The 22,700-nt window shown below is 49.6% G+C and overlaps 1 protein-coding gene across 11 annotated transcripts in view; it reads right to left on the minus strand.

Moving 5' to 3' along the window:
• KTN1 (kinectin 1) overlaps positions 1-22,700 on the minus strand; it is a 187,246-nt gene that overhangs the window by 41,024 nt on the left and 123,522 nt on the right. For 8 of the 11 annotated variants that reach the window (XM_073586046.1, XM_073586010.1, XM_073586061.1 and 5 more), the window contains exons 27-32: positions 22,281-22,349; positions 21,913-21,953; positions 21,664-21,754; positions 14,684-14,749; positions 12,364-12,401; positions 12,086-12,176 (exon numbers count right to left, since the gene is read on the minus strand). In XM_073586046.1, coding sequence (XP_073442147.1) covers positions 12,086-12,176; positions 12,364-12,401; positions 14,684-14,749; positions 21,664-21,754; positions 21,913-21,953; positions 22,281-22,349 — 396 coding nt within the window. The remainder of the gene's footprint in view (positions 1-12,085; positions 12,177-12,363; positions 12,402-14,683; positions 14,750-21,663; positions 21,755-21,912; positions 21,954-22,280; positions 22,350-22,700) is intronic. The other 3 variants (XM_073586073.1, XM_073586055.1, XM_073586019.1) reach the window with 1 other exon arrangement.

The following is a 22,700-nucleotide window of genomic DNA, read 5'->3' on the forward strand; positions in this document are numbered from 1 at the left end:
TCTGGATGCAGTCCCGGCAGTGCGGATACGTGCTGCCACTAGGGAGCGTGGCTTTGCAGGCTGTACAGAATGCATAGAAACATTCCTGCCTGGTTCTCTTCCTTGAGCCCGGCATAGTGCACAGAGGCTGGCTATAAGGGATCGTACAGGGGTGGCTACGCAGAGGGAACCCACAGAAAGCCTTATAGGAAGTATAGATTCACAGCTGAGTAATGAGAACCCAGCTGTGAGCTTACCCCACCGGTGTGCCCCTAGGTCCAGCGCCGACCGATCCAAGTTCTGTGCCCCCCGGAGACCGCTGTGATGCTCTTCTCCTGGATCTCATCCAGAAAAAATGGCCACCGGGGCTCTGAGGAGAGGGAGGAGGGGGCGGAGAGCTGAAAAGGGCGCGCTGGGCAGTGTAAAAACGCGCCCTTTCTGCCTCAATCCGCCCCTTCTATGACAGTCCAGCGTGTAATTTTGGTCATCCGGGGGGGCGGGCCGGGGGCGGGGAAAAGGCGGCGGCTTCAGCTAGGCCGAAGCCGCGGCCTAAATTAGAAGCCTGATGCCCAGGAGGGCTCCAGAGCGGCGCGGTAGTCCGGGGGGGGGGGGGGCGGATTTGTACCAGACCCCCCCAGAATGGTCGACTGGATAGCGGTGGGGGTAGCAGGGGTAGCGGTTTTTGTATGGGGTGCCCCTGAAGCGCTATGGAGCCGCTGCTGTTGCAGAGACAGGGACGCAGAAAAACCCTGTCTCTGCTGTGCCATCCAGTCCGCACCCTCCCCCGGCCCCAAAAGGATCCCTCAGCCAGCCTGGGGTCCCTGGAAGCTGCGAAATGCTGCCTGATCTCCGACCCTACCTGAGGCGTCTCAACCTAATACCCCCTGCGGGGGATTAGGGAGGGTGCGTCTGTCACCGTCAGGGGGTCTTCATCCTCGCCTCAACCTCAACCCAGACCCCTTAAAGGGGTTGGGGAAGGAGGGGGGCCTCGACCTCGAACCAGGACCCGAGGGACTGGGGAGGGAGCGACATGGGGAAAAACCACCTCGACCTCAACCGGGTACCCCTAATAGGGGACCGAGGAGGGAGCCATGCCGGGAGTCTCGCTGGAGACCCACTTTTCTTCATCTGTATTTCCGTGAAAAAAAGGAAAAAAACGGAAGAAAAAAGGTGTGCCTCCTTGCGACACTAAGCAAAAACTGGAGAAGGCTGACGCCGTCCAGGGGTGTATACTGCAGAGGAGAAGCCAAAGTTAATCTTTTTCAGATTATGCATAGTGTCGCCTCCTAGTGGACAGCAGCATAACACCCAAGGTTCTGTGTCCCCCAATTAGGCGACAGAGTAAACGAACATTTAACTTTTTAAAAAAAAAAAAAAAAAAATACTTCAGGTTCAATTTTTTTTATTTTACCAAGGGTAACAGGAGAAATTGGACTGCAAAAGTTATTTTGCAATTTGTCCTGAGTACGCTGATACCTGATATGTGGGGGGAACCACTGTTTCGGCGCATGGCAGAGCTCAGAAGGGAAGGAGCGCTGTTTGACTTTTTCAATGCAAAATTGCCTGGAATTCAGATCGGACGCCATGTCACGTTTGGAGAGCCCCTGATGTACCTAAACAGTGGAAACCCCCCACAAGTGACCCCATTTTGGAAACTAGACCCCACAAGGAACTTATCTAGATATGTGGTGAGAACTTTGAACCCACAAGGGCTTCACAGAAGTTTATAACGTACAGAGGTACAATTAAAAAAAAATCATTTTTTCCAAAAAAAGTTTTTTTCACCCCCAATTTTTATTTTCCCAAGGGTAACAGGACCCTAAAAGATATTGTGCAATTTGTCCTGAGTACTCTATTACCCCATATGTGGGTGTAAATGACTATTTGGGCGCATGGCAGAGCTCAGAAGGGAAGCAGCGCCATTTGACTTTTTTGGCTGGAATTGAGATCGGACACCATGTCGCGATTGGAAAACCCCTGATGTGCCTAAACAGTGGAAACCCCCCACAAATGACACCATTTTGGAAACTAGACCCCCCCCAAGGAACTTATCTAGATGTGTGGTGAGCACTTTGAACCCCCAAGAGCTTCACAGAAGTTTAGAATGACCGGGCGTGAAAATAAAAAAATCGTATTTTTTTCAACAAACATGATCTTTTAGTCCCCATTTTTTTATTTTCCCAAGGGTAACAGGAGAAATTGGACCCCAAAAGTTGTTGTCCAATTTGTCCTGAGTACGCTGATACCCCATATGTGGGAGTAAACTACTGTATCGGCACACGTCGGGGCTCAGAAGGGAAGTAGTGACGTTTTGGAATGCAGACTTTGATGGAATGCTCTGCGGGTGTCATGTTGCCTTTGGAGAGCCCCTAATGTACCTAAACAGTGGAAACCCCCCACAAATGACACCATTTTGGAAACTAGACCCCCTAAGGAACTTATCTAGATATGTGGTGAGCACTTTGAACACCCAAGGGCTTCACAGAAGTTTATAATGCCCGGGCATGAAAATAAAAAAATCGTATTTTTTCCACAACTATGATCATTTAGTTCCCAATTTTCTTATTTTCCCAAGGGTATCAGGAGAAAATGGACCAGAAAAGTTGTTGTCCAATTTGTCCTGAGTACGCTGGAGCCCACATCAAAGCGGGGCTGCTGCCATCGGATGGCAGTAAGGGGTTAAAAGGGGACGCCACGGGGGAGCACTGAGGACCCTACTGCAGGAGCCCACCGCCGTCTTGGACTCTCTTACCAGTGGTGCACGTCCTGGCACGGAGCCACCGCGGGTGAATGGGCTTCAGCGTGGACGGTGAGGAGTCTTCCATCTACCCACTCCGAAGTCAGAAAAGGAGAGGACCGTTCGCCTTCCTGCCATCGCCGCTGTTCATCAGGGGCGATGGGGAGGGGGCCACACGAACACTGTAAATGCCTCTAGACATCCAAGGGGTTAACTCACTGAGGACGGATCAGGGCTTTTGGTCCAGCGCAGGGAAAAAGGGCAGGAAGAGCCTGGGTGAGAGGGGGGTAACGTGGAGGCAAAAACTCCACATTCCCATCTGTTTCTAGTGTGGGGAGAACGATACCCTGAAGGGTCCCGTCGCCCTGTGAAATATCGCAGGCATGCCCATAACAAAGCGATGTAGGAGGGGATACATGGAGGCGACACTCCGCATTCCCACCTGTTGTAGGTTTGGAGAGAACGGAGCCCTTAAGGGATCCGTCGCCTCTTTGTAATCCGACAAAAAAGAGATCTAAAATAAAGAAAAAAGGGAAAAAAAGAAAAGTCATAGCTGTGGTCTGAAAGTCAGAGCACGTGCCTCCTTCTGACACTAAGCTTGAACTGTTTTGGCTGGAGCCATGGGGCGGGGGTGTTTACTGCAGAGGAGATGCTAATCTTTTTTTGTATCTACTTAGTGTCAGCATCCTAGTGGCAACAGCATAAAGGTACTGTCACACTTAGCGATGCACCAGCGATCCCGACCAGCGAAGACGCGGTCAGGATCGCTGGTGCATCGCTAAGTGGTAGCTAGTGAGCTGCCACACAGGCAGATCTCACCAGCGACATTGCAGGGGTCGGGGGTCGTTACTTACCTGTCAGACGAGGCGATCCTGACGTCCTCCCGCCTGCGTCCACGCATTGCTCGTCGGCGCCACAGGAAGCCCAGCAGGAAGCTGACGACGAGAAACGGTCCAGGATGTTCTCGCACGATCAGCGATAACCAGCAGGGGAGCGGGTCGGAAGTATCAGACATAGCGGATATTGCTAGCAATATCGCTATAACGTTACAAAAACCAGTGACGTTATAGCGATATTGCTAGCAATATTGCTTAGTGTGACAGGCCCTTAAGACGGTCCTGTGTCCCCCAATGTGGCGTTTGAGAAATCAAATTAATCTTCACCTGTGCACCGATAATCCAAAATGCTGAACGACAATCCCTAACTCTGTCGCATCTGGTTGCATTGCTGAGTAGTGACATCAGTAATCCTACCACTCACCAAAACAGCCAGAACTCAACGTGAGAACGTAGCTGCATGTGACCGGCAGTAACCTTACTGATTTCACCGCCGATTGTACACAGGCGCCATCTCATGCTCTGCTTAGTGTGAGCTAGTTGGTGGGCTAAGTGACACTTGTCACCGCTCACCAATGCAACCAGATATAGCAGAGTTAAGGATCGTTGTGGGACATAAGCATTATGGATTTTAGATGGACATAAGAGTATAAATTTGATCTTTTATTTTAACTTTGATAAATGGGGGGAAAAAAAAAAAAAAAAAGGAGATTTTTGTGTACTCACCGTAAAATCTCTCTTTCTCTTAGCCTTTAATTGGGGGACACAGAACCGTGGGTGTTATGGTGCTGTCCACTAGGAGGCGACACTATGCATAATCTGAAAAAGATTAACTTTGGCTCCTCCTCTGCAGTATACACCCCTGGACAGCGTCAGCCTTCTCCAGTTTTGTGCGAAAGCATTAGGAGGAACATAACACAAATAACATAACCATGCCTGTAAGAAGGCCACTATGTACGAGCTCAAAGAACAATATGAGAACTCAACTAACAACGGCCCGTAAGGGCAACAGGGTGGGAGCTGTGTCCCCCAATTAAAGGCTAAGAGAAAGATTTTACGGTGAGTACACAAAAATCTCCTTTACTCTGTCGCCTAATTGGGGGACACAGAACCGTGGGACGTCCCAAAGCAGTCCCTGGGTGGAAAGCAGTGGACGAATATTGTGCTGACAGTCCCCTAGATTTGGGGCACTGCTGCCTGCAGGACCTGTCTACCCAGGCTCGCATCCGCTGAGGACTGAGTATGCACTCTGTAGTGTTTTGTAAATGTGTGCAGGCTAGTCCAAGTGGCTGCCTTACACACTTAATGTGCCGAGGCTTGATGCCGAATGGCCCAAGAGGCTCATATCGCCTGCGTAGAGTGTGCCGTGATACCGGCCAGAAGAGGAGAATTGACAAGGCGGTAAGCCTCTTGTATGGTGGACTTGATCCACCTAGCAAGGGTGGCTTTGGAAGCCGGCAGGCCCTTGCGAACGCCTTCTGGAAGAAGGAAAAGTGAATCAGACTTCCGGAAGGCAGCAGTCCAAGACACGTAAATATGCAATGCCCTGACAAGGTCAAGCGTATGCAGAGCCTTCTCCACTCTATGAACAGGAACCGGGCAAAGAGATGGTAGTAAGATTTCCTCATTGAGGTGGAAGCTGGACACAACCTTCGGAAGGATGGGACTGTACGCAGAACCACCTTGTCCTGATGGAAAACCAGAAAGGGTTGTCTGCGGGAAAGTGCTGAAAGTTCGGACACCCTGCGTAGCGAGGTGATTGCTACCAGAAAGACCACCTTCTGTGACAGAAGGCAGAGTGAGACCTCCTTAAGGGGTTCGAAAGGAGGTGTCTGCAATGCTGTCAAGACCAGGTTGAGGTCCCACGTCTCCAATGGATGTTTGTAGGGGGGAACCAAACGGGAAACCCCTTGGAGAAAAGTCCTCACTTGCGGCTTATTAGCAATACGCCTCTGAAAGAGCACTGAAAGCGCTGACACCTGGCTCTTAAGCGAGCCCAGGAATAGCCTGGCGTCCAGGCCCGACTGAAGGAAACCGAGGACCTTTGGAAGAGAGTAGGGAAGTGGGACCTGTCCGCGAGACTCGCACCATGTGAAGAAAGCCTTCCAGGTACGATAGTAAATCCTGGCTGAAGCTGGCTTTCGAGCCCTGATCATGGTTTTAACGATGTCCGTTGAAAAACCTGCTTGGGTCAAAACCCAGGTCTCAATTGCCACGCCGTCAAATTGAGAGCCCCCGAGTTCTGGTGGAAGAACGGGCCTTGTGACAGAAGGTCAGGACGTGTGGGGAGACGCCAGGGAGCGTCTGCTGTGAATTGCACGACGTCGGCGTACCATGTACGCCTGGGCCAGTCTGGAGCGATCAGGATGGTGGGAACTCCCTCTTGCTTGATCTTCCTCAGGACTCTGGAGATCAGGGGGAGGGGCGGAAAAATGTACAGAAGCTGGAATTGGGTCCATTCCTGAACCAGGGCATCTGCTCTTAGCGACCGCGGATCGAGCGTCCTGGCCATGAAATTGGGAACCTTGGCATTGAGATGGGATGCCATCAGATCCACGTCCGGGGTCCCCCAGCAATGGCAGATCTGACAAAAAACTTCGGGATAGAGAGACCACTCCCCCGAGTCCATTCCTTGTCTGCTGAGATAGTCGGCTTCCCAGTTGTCCACACCTGGAATGTGGACCGCAGAGAGTACCGACCTCGCATCCTCCGCCCAGTGTAGGATACGTGTTACTTTGTTCATCGCCTGGATGCTGCGGGTCCCGCCTTGATGGTTCACGTATGCCACCGCCGTGGCATTGTCCGACTGTACTCTGATACGAGAGTCTGCTAGCAAGTGATGAAAGGCTTTCAATGCCAGGAAGATGGCCCGAATTTCCAGGATGTTGATGGGCATGTTCGCTTCCATTGGTGACCACTTGCCTTGCGCTCTGATGTAGGTGCACCGCGCCCCAACCCGTAAGGCTTGCGTCGGTGGTCAAAACCTTCCATTGACCGGAGAGAAAGGATTTTCCCCTTGCAAGGGAGGTTGGCTTGAGCCACCAGTGCAGGGACATCCTGGTTTTCGATAATAACCGGAACTCCCTGTCGAGGGAGAACGGATTCCTGTCCCAGGACTTGATGATGGCCAGTTGAAGGGGTCTGAGGTGAAACTGGGCAAATGGTACCGCCTCCATTGCTGCTGCCATCCTGCCAAGTACTCTCATGGCATACCGGAGAGATCGGGGGGACTTGCGGAGGAGAGTGCGAACTCCCAAACGGAGGGCCAGTGCCTTGTCCCTGGGGAGGATCACCAGACCCCTGGAGGTGTCGAATAGCATCCCCAGGAAGGCCAGAGACTGACTCGGGGTAGTCGATGACTTCTGTAAATTGACTAACCATCCCAGGCGACTCAGTGTCGATTGTGATTGAGACGTTGACCTAGCAGTCCTTGAAGGTGGGGGCCTTGACGAGAAGGTCATCCAGGTACGGAACGACTACTATGCCTCTGGAGTGTAGAACGTCCATGGTGGCTGCCATGACCTTTGTAAATGTTCTGGGAGCCGTGGCGAGACCGAACGGGAGGGCCACAAACTGGTAATGGTCTTGGTTGATTGCAAATCTGAGAAATCTCTGATGGGCGGGAACAATCGGTATATGCAGGTATGCGTCCTGTATGTCTATGGAGGCGAGATATTCTCCTTTTTCCATGGACTCAACGATTGACCGGAGGGATTTCATGCGAAAGTGACGAACTCGATCATACTTGTTGAGTTGCTTGAGGTCTAGTATGGGTCGGACACTGCCTCCCTTCTTGGGCACCACGAACAGATTGGAGTAGAACCCTCGAAAGCGCTCGTCTGCTGGAACCGGTACTATGACTCCTGCTTGCAGGAGGGAAGAAACCGTTTGATGGAAGGCTCGAGCTTTGAGAGGAGGCTTTGGAGGAACGGTGCGGTGGGCTGGTAGTAAACTCGATCTTGTATCCTGAAGACACTATTTCCTTGACCCACTTGTCTTCTGTAATAGGAAGCCAGACCTGCTGAAAGAGTAGCAGTCGTGCGCCCACAAGTGGGGTGTCTTCCGGAGGGCATGAGTCATGATGAGGGGAAAGTCAGCTTTTCCTCCTTTGGATTTTGCCTGGCTTGCTTTTGACTGCCAGTTCCTGTCCGGCCTCTGTGCCGCCCGTGTGTTGTCTCTGCAGGGGGAGCGGTTACGATTTTGTGCTGGGCGCGAGACGGACCAGCCTGAAGAATTCCGAAAGGATCGGAAACGAGATTGATTACGTCTTTTAAACGTGCGTTTTGGTTTTAGTTGAGGGAGAGAAGTACTTTTACCCCCAGTAGCATTGGATATCATTGTATCCAGTTTTTCACCGAAAAGACGTCCACTGAAGTACAGGAGATTTGTCAGGGACTTTTTTGAGGCCGCATCCGCCTTCCATTTTCTCAGCCAGAGAATACGCCGGATTGTGATGGCGTTTGATGCTATTCCCGCTACCCCTCTTGCAGAATCCAATGCTACATGGACCATGTAATATGCCACTACTGCAATTTGCACCGCCTGGTCCGCCAGCTGAGGATTTGAAGCTTGGAGGCCCTGTTGCAATAGATTAGCCCAGGCCATAATGGCCTTGGCTGCCCAAACTGAAGCAAATGCGGGAGCCAGAGAGGCACCTGCCGCTTCGAAGATAGAACGCATGGCTCGTTCAACCTGTCTGTCTGCTGCGTCCTTGAGGGTTGAGCTGTCCGGCAGTGAGAGAAGTGTTTGTGCTGCCAGCCTAGAGACTGGGGGGTCCACTTCAGGCGGATCTGTCCAATCCTTTATGTCCTTCTGTGGGAAGGGGTACTTTGCTTCCAAATATTTGCGATTGGCGAATTTTTCTCAGGCTGCGAAAAATGCTTAGAAAGTATTTTTTGAAATTCCGGGTGATTAGGGAAGACCTTAGATGGTTTCTGAACACTCTCGAAGGAAATTTTGTGCTCTAGTGCTTCCGGGGTTGGATCAGAAATGTCCAGCACCCGAAGGATGGAAGAGATTATATCCTCAACTAGCGCCGTATTGCTAGGGGGAAAAGGGACCAGAGTGTTCTCTGTTTCATTATCTGAGTTAGAGTCACATATGCCCTCTGAGTCTTGCGCATCGCTAAGGAGCTCCCTGGCGGGCGAACTAGGGCGGAGGTGTTCTGTGGTCTGGGATCGTTGTGGAGATCCGCATTGTCTTTCTCTATCAGGGGACGGTCTCGGTGACCTGGAGCCACTGTGTCTCTCCCTAGAGGGGGACGACCAAGTGCTATATGAGGACGCAGATGACCGCGACCTGTGGGTCCGCTTACGTCTCAAACTGTCGGAAGCGGCCTGTCCCTGAGACCGGATGTCCCTTTGCTGGGTAACATTCATAGCCGAGACATGACCCTGCAGTAGTGTGGAGGTCAGGTTATCTATAGACTGTGTCATAGACTGCGACATCTGAGTCGCCCATTCCGGCGCAGTAGCGGTCGCAGAAGCGTTGGTAGGGACTTCTTTGGGTTCTGATCCTGTATTTTGGGTACAGTCCTGGCAGTGCGGGTACATGCTGCTGCTGGGGAGAGTGGCTTTGCAGGCAGTACAGACTGCATAAAAGCAGTCTTGTCTGGTCCTTTTCCTTGAGCCCGACATAGTGCCTAGAGGCTGATTAGCAGAGGCCCTACAGGGGTATCTACGCAGAGGAAAAGGAATAGGGGAGCGTTATAGGTTATATGAACTCACAGCTGAGTCAGAGAACCCAGGTGTGATCTTACCCCACTGGTGCGCCCCCTAGGTCCAGCGCCGATAAGTCCCACTCCTGTGCCCCCCAGAGACCGCTGTGCTGCCTTCAGCTTCAGGTGCAGCAAGATGGCCACCGGAATTCTGAGGTGGAGGAGGAAGGGGGCGGAGAGCTGAAAAGGGCGCGCTGAGCTATGTAAAAGCGCACCCTTCCCGACTCGATCCGCCCCTTCTATGACACTACGGAGTGTCATTTTCGTCATCCGGGGGGCGGGCCGGGGGACGGGAATAAGGCGGCGACTTCGGCTAGGCCGAAGCCGCGGCCTAGATTTGATACCTCATGCCCAGAAGGGCTCCAGGACAGCGCGGTTGTCCGGGGGGGTCGGATTCAAACCAGACCCCCCCGGATTGAATGGTAGGCTAGCGGTGGGGTCATGAGCGCAACCTGAGCTCTGTGGGGGGTCCCTTTCAGGCGCTATGCAGCTGGTTCTGCCGGAGAGACATGGGCGCAGGGAGCCCTGTCTCTGACAAGTGCCATGCCTGCCTGCACCTCCCCCAGTCCCAACAGGAGCCCGCAGCTGGGCTGGGGTCCCTGGACTTGTAAGTGGCCGAATGGTGCCTGATACAGGCCCTACCTGCGGTGTCTTAACCTAATGCCCCCAGAGGGGGATTAGGGAGGGTGCTGCTGTCACCGTCAGGGGGCTTCATCCTATCCTCGACCTCAACCCAGAGCCCAAGGGAACTGGGGAAGGAGGGGGGGTTCTCGACTTCGAACCAGTACCCGAAGGACTGGGGAAGGAGCAACATGGGGAAGAGCCATCTCGACCTCAACCGGGTACCCCTTAATAGGGGACCGAGGAGGGAGCCATGCCGGGAGTCTCGCTGGAGACCCGCTTTTCTTCATCTGTAATCCATTGAAAAAATCAAGGAAAAAAACGGAGTAAAAAAAATCTTAGGTGTGCCTCCTTGCGACACTAAGCAAAAACTGGAGAAGGCCGACGCCATCCAGGGGTGTATACTGCAGAGGAGGAGCCAAAGTTGATCTTTTTCAGATTATGCATAGTGTCGCCTCCTAGTGGACAGCAGCATAACACCCAAAGTTCTGTCCCCCCCAATTAGGCGACAGAGTAAAGAGAGAGTCAAGTAGTGATTTGCTCAAATAAATAAAAACACAAAAACTGACTTGCACATCCAGACTAGTGTGAATAGGTGCATACTAAGAGGAGTCTCATTTTTTCCTAATATTCCAAAGCCGTATTACTATTCAAATTTAACACACTGCGCATTGACATGATTTAGCATGATAGAGTGCAACCTTTTTTTGTATATTGTATATGGGGGTAGCTCCTCTTGGTATGCACCTATTCACACTAATCTGGATGTGCCAGTCAGTTTTTTTTGTCTTTTGTATGTTAGCTTACTGGCAGAGAACTCCGCCCTCCACCAGGTGGTGATTTTAATTACAGCAGGTGCCTACTTACCCATAAATGCAGGCATTGCTGACAGAGGTGTCCACATTCACCCAGGAATTAAGACATCAGCCATACGCTAGTTTCACACTAGCGTTTATGAGCGCAGCGACGGCCTGCGCACGGCCGCCGCTAAGCCCCGCCCCTGCCGCGCCCCCGCCGGTAGCTCCACCCACCGGCGCATGACGCTGCATGCGCCCTGCGTCCCCTATCTTTATCACAGGGGGCGCAGGCCGTGCGCAGTATGCGTTTGGCGGCGCATGCGCCTTTTTGACGGTGCGCCGACGCAACCAAACTGCAGCAGGTTGCGTTTGGCGCAGGTCGGCGCACCGTCAAAAGGACGCATGCAGCGATAAAGATAGGGGACGCAGGGCGCATGCAGCGTCATGCGCCGGTGGGCAGAGCTACCGGCGGGGCGCGACAGGGGGCGGGGCCGTCGCTGCGCGCATAAACACTAGTGTGAAACTAGCCTTAGAGAGGTATTCTCACAGGTCAGGGACCCATCAGACTGAGACCACCTTGACGATGGTTGGTGGGCAGATATTTGGCCAAATTTTATCCTAAGCGTCTCATTTGTTCCTAATACTCCAAAGCCGTATTGCTATTCAAATTTCACATATTCCACATTGACATGCTTTAGCATGATAGAGTGCAACTTTTTTTTGTATATTGCTCAAATAAAGGACTTTGTATTTGTTTTTTTACTTAAACTTATAGGGTTAGTAATGAGGTCTTTTATAGACATCTCTCCATTACTAACCCCTGGGCTTGATGTCAGCAAACATAAAAACAGCTGACCTCACTTGTCAACACACCAGGGCAAGCAGGATGAGCCAGGCAAAGCGCTAAAATTGGCCCTTTTTTTGCGGCAGTTGCAAGCTGCTATTTTTAGGCTGGGAATGGCCAATATCCATGGCCCCTTCCCAGCCTGAGAATATCAGCAGCCAGCTGAGTGCTTTAGCTTGGCTGATTATAAAAAATGGGGAGGACCCCACGCCAATTTTTTTATTTCATTTTTTCTATTAAAAAAAAAAAAAAAACGTGGTGACCCCTCTATTTTTGATAACCAGCCAAGATAAAGCTGACAGCTGAGGGCTGCAGCCTTTCAACAAGTTTTGTTTGGGCTGCTGAACCCAACAGTAACACGGACTTCCGGGAGAGGTCCGTGTACAGGATACATGCACGGACCCCCAAATTTCCCGCTGATGTTCGTCTATCTCCAATTGTGAGACGAAAAATAAGAAAAAAATTTGTCCAAAAAAAATTACATTTTAAACAAAAACCTGATTGAAACAATAGCCCGATTTCTTCAATGTGGACAATCCAGGTTTCTGAATTTACCGTTAGTTCCTGAGTTGTGACACTTATATTTCCATCTCTCTCTGAAAGCGTAGCCTCCATGTTCCTAATTTTCTCATTTTGTTGTTCTACTCTAAATATAAAGAAAAAAATTATTTGTGTAGAGACGTATTGTTCTGCAACACTTTAAACGACAATGACATACTAGCCACCCATCAGACTTAACTGTACGACCGATTACAGGAAATTAGCTGCGAGCTGGACGTAGTGTAACGTCCATTTGAAGCAAGGAGTGAACAACAAAAAAAAAAAATACTTACATCCTCTGAAGCTCCTGCACACCTGTTGATGAGTCTTGCTATAAAAGAAAAGTGGCAAGGTTTGAATGAGAATAATGTTCACTGTAGTTAAATCGCAGAATATAATATATGAGTACACACTACACAGGTCCTATCGTCAAGGGGTTAAGATTGCTCATTCACTCTGAAAAGGCCTTAAAGGGAATCTATCAGCAGGCTTGTGCTCTGGAATCTGAGAACAGCATGACGTAGGGGAAGACAGCCTGATTCCGGTGATGTGTCACTAACTGGGCTGCTTGGTGCAGTTTTGATAGAATTACCATTTTTTCTGCTGTAGATGTAGCAGTGCTTAGAATGCCAAGCTGTGTATAACCCTGCCCACCTCACTGATTGGCAGTTTCCTGTGTACACTTTCGGCAAGCTACAAACATTGGTGGGGTGGAGTTACACACATTAGCCTGACTGCTGTGCATGTGACACCTAGTCCTGTAGTGATAATCTTCTGCTAATAAAACACAGATTGTATTGAACCCACAGCAAGCTGCTAGTAAGTTACACATTTCTGGAATCAGGCTCTCTTACATCATGCTGTTCTCTGTTTAAATCACAAAAACTTGGGTGACAAATTCCCTATATTGACCAGGCAATTATACATACACATTTTTTTTTTAACTGACATGGCTGTATGAGGGCTCTTTTTCTTGTTCTATTGTATACTGCCTAGTTGACAGTTTTACAATCTTCTTGTGCATACCCAGTAAGTGTACAGACTGCTTTAAAAAGGATGGAGAAAAAAAATTATATCTTTTTTATCCATAACTGAGAACAAAACCAAAATGTATTAACGCGACAGAAAACACTATCCAAGTTGTGTCCATACACTACAAAAGTCCAAAGTGATTCCCACATAGCAGATATCTAGGCAGCGTCCACTTTGGACTGGATCGTGACAGCATATCCTCGGATATGGACTCCGCTGTTTCAGTGATGTGTTGTCTTAAGCGGTTTAGATCCTGTGGCTTTGACAGATACATTGAGACCTTGATGTGACCCCATAGAAAGAGGTTGCAGGGTGTGAGATATGACAACCATGGAGGTCAATGCAACATTGGTGACTCGTTTCCGGCGTGGTCAATCCAACATTGCGGTAAGAGTTTCATTCAGAGATCGGCCAACATCCACATGGAAAGGTGGAGATGCATCATCCTGCTGATAGAGGAAGATCTGCCAAACGTAATCTCTGTGGTATAAGGATTTCCTTTAACATATCAAGGCAAGAATGGCCTGTGACTCTATCCTTGGCAAAAAAGAAGGCACCGCAGACTTATCGCCTGGTCACTGCAGAGAACATTCATTATTGATTCCATAAAGACACATAGAATTTGGGGCTCAAAAAAACTAACATTGTGGCCAATGTTCCAGTCTCTTCCAAAGTCTTCGGGCGGCCCAGACTTTTCCCATGACACAAACAACGGGTAGTTTTGAATAGCTTAACCCATTGCAAAACGCAGCTTCTATGTGGAGCACATTGACCAAATTTATTCTGAAAATTTGGCAGTACTATCAAAACAGACACAGTCCAGACAATAGCCGCCGCTCACATCTTCTTTAAAAATTGCATTATTGATCCAGTAATTTAAAAATACATAAAAAGTGGTTAAACACAACAGCTTAACAGTTAAAAAGGCAAAAAAGAAATATCTGCTCCACTCCCAGGCAACATATTTCCGACCTTCATGAACCTTTGTCAATCCAAAAGACCATTTCTTTTTGTCTTTTAAAGTACTGAATCAATAAAGCAATTTTTTTTTTAAGAAGATGTGAGTGCTGCCTATGGTCTGGACTGTTGCCATTGCTGGAGTATTTTGCCGTGTACCCAGAGAGGTGAGCCGATTGCTCTAGAATAATAAAAGCTGTGATGCTTTGAAATGGACAATCAAGTCCATTCAGTCACTTGCATTAAACCCTGATGATATTGTAACTACAGTCCTGTACTTTTGCACCTTCCTCTTTCTGAATCGCCCGCTGTCTAGCCAATAAAATATTTTAAAAATGTTTTAATAATGTAATTTTTCATCTTTTTGAAATGAAATGAAAAACATCTCTGATGGCCATTACATAGATTTTTTTTATGCTGAAGAACCGATATGGGGTTACTGTCATAAGAACCTGGTAGCATTAAAACATTTCTGAACCTGAAAATTCAAGCATCGATATCGCCGTATAGAAACAAGTTACTAGAAACAGTTTTCACAACCGTTTTGAAATGTACACAAAATGACCAATTCTAAAATACTTCAGGATCAGTAAGTGACAATAATACTCATACAGGGTGCAGTACCTGCTGTAATTTCTGCTTAGCTTCTTCAATATGGATTTTCAGCTGCTGGCTTTCCTTCTGTAAATTCTAACAAAAAAAACAACCAAAAGTTAATTCAGTTTTTTCAAATAGCTCCTCATGGGCTGGGTTTGGAAAGGCTATCCATATTATTGGATTATCTCTCATTAGTACTCGTAAATAATTTTAAATGGGGGTTGCCCTTGATTTCCCATTCACCTTGACATCACACAAAACTATATTCCAATTTAAGTAATTGACAGAAAAAAAAACAACTGTCTTAATAACACAATTAAATACTAGTTATTGCAACCCATAATGTATATTGGCTTTTTTTTCAGAATGCTTAATCATAAGGAGTAGTTTTATTTCAGAAGGATTACTACCCATGAGGAACAGTTTTTACATGGCTCCTCATGGGCGTGGTTTGGAAAGGATATTAATTTTAATAAACTGTGTCTCGAACATAATAGTGCTTCATTTTAAAGGGCTTGCCCACAATTACACTTCACCGTCAGATTAAACAAAAAAAGATGGATTTTTGGTTCTTACCGTAAAATCTCTTTCTTGGAGCCTTCATTGGGGGACACAGAATACCATGGGTGTATGCTGCTGCTGCTAGGAGGCTGACACTATGCAAAAACAGAAAATTAGCTCCTCCCCGGCAGTATACACCCACCGACAGGCACCAAGCACCTCAGTTGGTGAAAAAGCAGTAGGAGAAGCAACGAGAAAAACTCGAAACATATGTACCAACCCAACAAGGGACTCCAAGACCTAACACGGTACAACTTAAACAGGGAGGGTGCTGTGTCCCCCAATGAAGGCTCCAAGAAAGAGATTTTACGGTAAGAACCAAAAATCCATCTTTCTTTATCGCCTTATTGGGGGACACAGAATACCATGGGACGTCCCAAAGCAGTCCCAAGGGTGGGAACAGCAAAAAGGAACGAAAGTAACCGAAAGGCTCAGGTCGGCCAGTGCGCCACCGCCGCCTGCAGAACCTTCCTACGAACCACAGCATCAGACGAAGCCTGGGTATGAACCCTGTAGAACCTCGTGAAGGTGTGCAAAGATGACCAGGTTGCAGCCTTGCAAATTTGCATGGCCGAGGCCTGGTGACGAGCAGCCCACGAAGCCGCCACAGCCCGGGTGGAGTGAGCTCTTACTCCCGGAGGGGGCCGCTTTTCCTGAAGACGATACGCTTCCAGAATGGTAGAACGAATCCAGCGAGCGATCGTGGATTTGGAAGCCGGAAGGCCCTTCTGACGACCTTCAGAGATGATCAGCAAGGAATCGGACAGACGAAAGGAAGAGGTCCTGGCAAGATAGACACGCAGGGCTCTAACTACGTCCAGTTTGTGGAGAGACTTCTCAAGAGGATGAGACGGAGCCGGACAAAAAGAAGGAAGGACGATATCCTCATTGATATGGAAAGCGGAAACCACCTTTGGAAGAAAAGAAGGAACGGGCCTGAGGACGGCTTTGTCCTGATGGAGAATGAGGTAAGGGGAACGACATGACAAGGCCGCCAATTCAGAAACCCTTCTGATGGATGAAATGGCGATCAAAAAGGTGACATTCCAAGAGAGAAGGGACAAAGGGATGTCCTGGAGAGGCTCGAACGGCGCCTTCTGGAGAGCGCCAAGAACGAGGTTGAGATCCCACAGATCTATTGGCGAATAATGAGGAGGAGCCACATGGGAAACCCCTTGCAGAAAAGTTTTGACCTGTGGTAGAGAAGCTAGCTCTCTTTGGAAGAGGATAGAGAGAGAGGAAACTTGGCCCTTGAGCGTACTGAGGGACAGACCCGAGTCCAACCCAGACTGAAGAAACCCAAGGATAGATGGGATAGAAAAGGACATTGGGAAGACTCCTTTATCATCACACCAACGGAAAAAAGCCTTCCAGTACCTATAGTAAATGCGGGAAGAAGCTGGTTTCCTGGCTCTGATCATAGTTTGAATAACCTAACTGGACAGACCTGATTCCTTCAGAATTGCGGTCTTAACGGCCATGCCGTCAAACTCAGAGACTGAGAATTCTCGTGGTAAAGGGGGCCTTGCGAGAGAAGGTCTGGACGGTCCGGAAGCCTCCAGGGAACGTCCGCGAGCATGTTGACCAGTTCCGCGTACCAAGGCCGTCTTGGCCAATCTGGAGCGAGTAGAATCACTGGTACGCCTTCCGATTTTATCTTTTTGACCACCCGAGGGATCAATGCCAGAGGCGGGAAGAGATACGGAAGTTGAAACTGGGACCACGGAGTCACCAGTGCGTCGCATGCGACGGCTAGAGGGTCCCTGGACCTGGCTACGAACTGCGGCACCTTGTGGTTCATCCGAGATGCCATGAGATCGACATCCGGGGTGCCCCAACGGTCGCATATCTGAGAGAAAACCGCGGGGTGCAGGGACCATTCGCCGGACGCTAGGCCCTGGCGACTCAAAGTCGGCTGCCCAATTTTCCACCCCTGGAATATGGACTGCGGAGATTGTCGGAACGTAACGTTCTGCCCAGCGTAATATCTTGGCCACTTCTGACATTACTTGTTTGCTGCGCGTGCCCCCCTGATGGTTTATGTACACCACGGCCGTGGCGTTGTCCGACTGAATACGGACCGGCTTGCCGGAGAGGAGGGGCTGCCAATAAAGAAGGGCCAGGAAAATTGCCCTGATCTCCAAAAGATTGATTGGAAGGAGAGACTCCTGTGGCTTCCAGCGGCCTTGGGCCGCTTTCTGATGGAACACGGCTCCCCATCCTAGGAGGCTCGCATCGGTGGTGATGATTTGCCACTGAAGCGGAAGAAAGGACCTCCCTTGGAGAACTGACGCTGGCCGTAGCCACCAAGCAAGAGACTGCCTCACTCTGAGAGGAAGCCGAATAGGACGGTCCAAGGACATCGTGGTCTTGTCCCAGGCTGAAAGCAGAGACAGCTGGAGGGGGCGAAGGTGAAACTGCGCAAAGGGCACTGCTTCCATGGAGGCCACCATCTTCCCCAGGACCTTCATGCAGAACCGAATGGGAATGGGAGCAGGCCTCTTGAGAGTTCTGATGCCCTTGGACAGAGTTGTAAATTTTTCCTTTGGAAGAAAAACACGGGCTAGCTCCGTGTCGAATTCCATACCCAGAAAGGTCAGACGCTGGGTGGGGATCAGAATGGACTTCTCCTTGTTGACCAGCCAACCTAGGCGGCTGAGAGTGTCCAGGGTTATCTGAAGGCTTCGGAGACAGTCCTGGCGAGACGAACCCTTGATCAAAAGATCGTCCAGATAAGGGATGATGAGGATCCCTCTGGAGCGAAGGATGGCCATGACGGTCGCCATCACCTTCGTGAAAACCCGGGGCGCTGAAGCCAGGCCGAAAGGAAGAGCTGTGAACTGAAAATGGTCTCCCTGAAACGCAAATCGAAGATACTTCTGATGTTGCACACATATTGGAATGTGCAGATAGGCATCCCGAATGTCCACCGAGCAGAGAAATTCCCCGGGCTCCATGGAAGCAATCACCGACCGAAGAGACTCCATCCTGAAATGAAGAATCTTCACGTGGCGATTGAGCAATTTGAGGTCCAGAATAGGACGAAGAGAGCCGTCTTTCTTCGGGACTACAAAGAGATTGGAGTAGAACCCGGAAAACCGTTCGTCTGAGGGAACGGGAACAATGACTCCGGCGGAAAGGAGGGAGGAAATGGCCTGCAGAAAAACCCGGAACCTGGGCCCGCTGTCGCGGAGGCCGAGACCGGAAAAACCGTCTGTTCGGGAGTGAAGCAAATTCGATTTTGTAACCGGATGCGACGAGTTCTCTGACCCAAGCGTCGTCTACAACGGACAGCCAAGCATCCGCGAAAAAGGAAAGTCTGCCGCCCACCCTGGAAGAAATTCCAGGTGGGGGTGACCCGTCACTTAGACGAAAATCTGCCGGAATTGGCTCCTGCAGATCTGGAATAATGTCCTCTAGATCTCCAGCGAGGAGCGGGTTTGTAGGAAGGTTTCCTCTGATCCCGCTCCCTGGTGGCAGGCGGCCGATCCTGTTGAGTGGCTCTCTCCGTGGCAGGGAAGGGACGAAAGGGCCTGAATGGTCGAAACCCCCTTCTGTTGAAGGGACGTTTTGGTCGAGACTGGGGAAGCGAAGTACTTTTACCTCCAGTGGCATCGGAAATTATCTGATCCAGCTTTGCTCCAAAGAGCCTAGAGCCATGGAACGGCAGATTGGTAAGCGACTTTTTCGAAGTAGTGTCCGCATTCCATGACTTTAGCCAAAGGACTCGGCGTACAGCTACTATGTTGCTGTTAGCCCTTGCTACGCAGCCGGCCGCGTCCAAAAGGTATTTTCCCGCCTGGTTAATCTGATCTGCAAGATCTGCCAACTCGTCTTGAGGAGCTGACGCTAAGATGCCTCTGCAAAGAATTTTTGCCCAAGCGGAAATGACCTTCGCCACCCAGGCGGATGCGAAAATAGGGCAGAGAGGCGCCAGATGCCTCAAAGATAGACTTAGCCAGAGATTCAATCTGCCTGTCAGTAGGATCTTTGAGCGATGCCCCGTCGGGCAGCGAGAGCATCGTTTTAGAGGCTATCCGGGATACTGGAGGATCTACCTCTGGAGCCTTGGACCACTTAGAGAGCAGTTCTGCGTCAAAGGGGTACAGAACGTCCAAGTACTTGCGGCCTGAGAAACGTTGCTCAGGGCGCTCCCAGTGTTTGGATAAGGTAGTATCGAAATCGTTGTGATTGGGAAATGTTCGAGACGGAGGTCTGGCTCATCTAAGGAGAACCGAGCTTTCCTGAGCTGGAGCCTCATCCTGTTTAAGCTTTAGTGTTTGGAAGATAGCTGCAAGAAGACTATCGACCATGTCCCGCGTTTTAGAAACGCTGTTCCCCTCTGAGCTAGCTTCCGAATGAGAATCATCGCCTGACTGAAGGCTGTCCTCCGAGGAAGGAGAAGGAGGCCTGGGAGTGGAAGGGCCCTGCGAGCTCGAAGACGAAGTGGACAGAGCCCGCTTCCGAGAAGTCCTTCCCTGTCTGTCTCTCTGAAGGTCGCGGTCAGGTGCGGACGACTCACCCCGAGAGGTGGTCGGGGCAGAGGTGGCTGAGGATAGCTGAGGTAATCGTTCTAAGACCTGGACCAGCGACTGTGATACTTTTGTCAAGTCAGAAACAGACTGTGACATTGTAACGGCCCACTCCGGGGGGGAGAGAGGAGGGAAGAGCGCCCTCCGCCCGGGATTCTGTGCGTTCCTGAGATGCTGACATATTTGAAGGACTGCAGGGGGGGCAGAATGGGGACGACTGACCCGATGCCCACTTCTTTTTACAGCGCGCACAGGCGTAATAGGTAGCGGTGGGCCTGAAGCAGAGATCCCCTGAAGGGTTGGGCATAAGTGAACTGCACTGAATGGCCGCAGAAATTAGGGAATAACTGCCGAGGAGAGCTAATCCCTGTCCCAGAGCCGAGCCTACCGAGATTCTGTGAGCAGCAGAAGAAACGCCGAAGTGTCCCCCAAGCAGCGCAGGAAGGAGTGAAAAAAACAGGAAATCCTTGTGCTGGAAGATGGGGGGCGGAGCTTAGCGGCTGCGCCGTGATTGGCTACCAGCGACGGAGGGGGCATGACAGAGAGGGGAGGCTGGCATTCCAAAGAGAAAGAAGCCCTGTGATGGGCTAGAAAAGGCGCGCTGAAAGAGGGGGCTGAGGAATGGAGGAGGGAGCAGAGAAATTCCCCTGGCTGAGGGGAAAGTGAAAGTGAAAGTGACGGCGCCGGCGCTGCATCCCCTTGCCCACCCCGACATACCGCGCTCAGGAAGTAATATGAAGCGGTCCCCTGCTTGCGACGCTGCTGTGGTGAGTGAAGGGATCCGCAGCGTCTCCCTGACTAGAAGAGGGGAAGGGATAGTGTCCGCATTCCATTGTGAGAGCGCGCGGCAGGCAGAAAGGGCGGGAGATTCAAAAACAGTGGACCTGTAATCCCAAGGTCCAACTTCTCCCATGCACTGGAGCTTATGCGGGGGCCGGAGGGAACGTACAGGCACTTACCTGACGTCCCTGAAGAGGATGACCACAGGGGCCCACGGGGAAACGGCAGGCCGCTGGGAGGGGAAGGAGTCCTCTGTACCCGCATCCTGCAGAAGACAGCTTGAACCACCTGTGATCGCCGTCTTCCTCTCAGCCCTGTCCCGAGAGAGGGGTGAGGAGGGGGATTCGGCAAGGACCAGCCACCTGTCCACAACCCTTATCACCGGAAGGTGATAGGGAAAAGTCCTGCCTGCGGTACTGAGAGTTGCGATGAGGATGACACCACACTGCTCGCTCAGCCGCATGATATAGGAAATCAGGGTGATAAGTATACCCTGTTTCCCAACGGAAAAACCTAAAAGATAAAAGAAGAAAGGATTAAAAAGTTCAAACTAAACCCTGAAAGGAAAAATTGGATTAATAACTGCGGATCTGGGGAGATCCCGGTCCGCCTCCTACAGACACTAAGCACAAACTGAGGAGCTTGGTGCCTGTCGGTGGGTGTATACTGCCGGGGAGGAGCTAATTTTCTGTTTTTGCATAGTGTCAGCCTCCTAGCAGCAGCAGCATACACCCATGGTATTCTGTGTCCCCCAATAAGGCGATAAAGAAAAACCTCCATTGGAGTAATTTAAAAATATATATATTTGTGTCCAATGGTTGAGAGAAGATCCTTACTGCCACCCTGGAAAGACTGTGCTGCTTGAGTATAAAATGAAGAGGGACATGGGGCTAAGTGTAAAATATACTGAGCATGTGGGACCACCGGCACTGGACATACTAGAAAGACATCCTTCAAGGGACGACGCACCAAGGGGCGCCATAAAAGAACCTAATCCCAATGTCTAGACACAGATAGGACCAATACTTAGATATAGGAGCATTTTGCACAAAAATGCTAATTCTTGTGTCACCCAAAATAACCAATGATCTCTCTACCGCAATTAATGAACATTATCTTTCTGATCCCAATTACCTCCATTTGTCTTTCTTTCTCTAGAATCATCTTCTCGCGCTCATTAAATCGTTCTTCTATCACCTTTAAGCTTTCCTCCCGGCTCGTCAATCTGTGAAAATATCAAAGACGACGACTTCAGCCTTGGTTGCAAAACATCTACGGATTTCACATAACTCCAATCTCCTATCGATGGATACGTAATCAATATCCAAGTACTGGACAATCCCTTTAAATCATTTATATGGAAAAAAAAAATCATATACATACTGATTTTGAAGATCCTGGACTTGACTCCTAGTAGTAGAGACCTGTAAATTTATGAAAAAGTAAAAAAAAAAAAAAAATTAAGTCAGAAGAAAAGCCAAAAACAATATGTAAATGTAATCAAATGAATTTTCAGTAATTTACTTGACTATTGGGAGAGATCTGCTACTCACGCCGAAAAGAAGGCAGCGAGAAGTCAATGGAAAACCATGTCGTTTCTAAACTTTGTAGTGTTTCAAAGTAAAAGATGGACAAAAACAACCAGGGAGACTCATACCGCTCGCAAGTCAGGGTGCATGAGTCTAGATATCTGGGACTGTACATATTTGACATTGATATTTTTACATAAAGAACAGCATATTGGGCATTACCTGTTCAGCTTTCTCAAGCTGGCTACTTGCTAACGTTTCCTTCAGCGCTTCTATTTCTTTAGTCAATTCCTTTCCAAGAATGAAAGTGACACAAATGGGAGACAGGACCACAACACAATGGCATGAAGAAAAAAAAAAAAAAAAAAAAGTAAATAGACAGTCGTGTCAGCACAAAATTAATTTTTCAAACCAAGCACAGGCGCTATTCTGCATCCTTGGTGTGGCCGAGGAGTTTAGTGCACCTTCCATCCTCTTCCTTGATTCACAGCCGTGGATTTAAAGAAGCCAGAGATGGATGGAAATCAAGAAGGAGGGAAGGTGCATTAAGTGTCTATGTCTGAGCTTGGTTTGAACAGTCATTTTGCTCTGACAGATTCACCTGAAATGCATTTAACACACACACACACACGTGCATCTCAC

Source organism: Dendrobates tinctorius, unplaced genomic scaffold (genome assembly GCF_039654945.1).
Source record: "Dendrobates tinctorius isolate UK_male_01 unplaced genomic scaffold, ASM3965494v1 ptg000010l, whole genome shotgun sequence".
In the NCBI taxonomy this organism is placed as follows: Eukaryota; Metazoa; Chordata; class Amphibia; order Anura; family Dendrobatidae; genus Dendrobates; species Dendrobates tinctorius.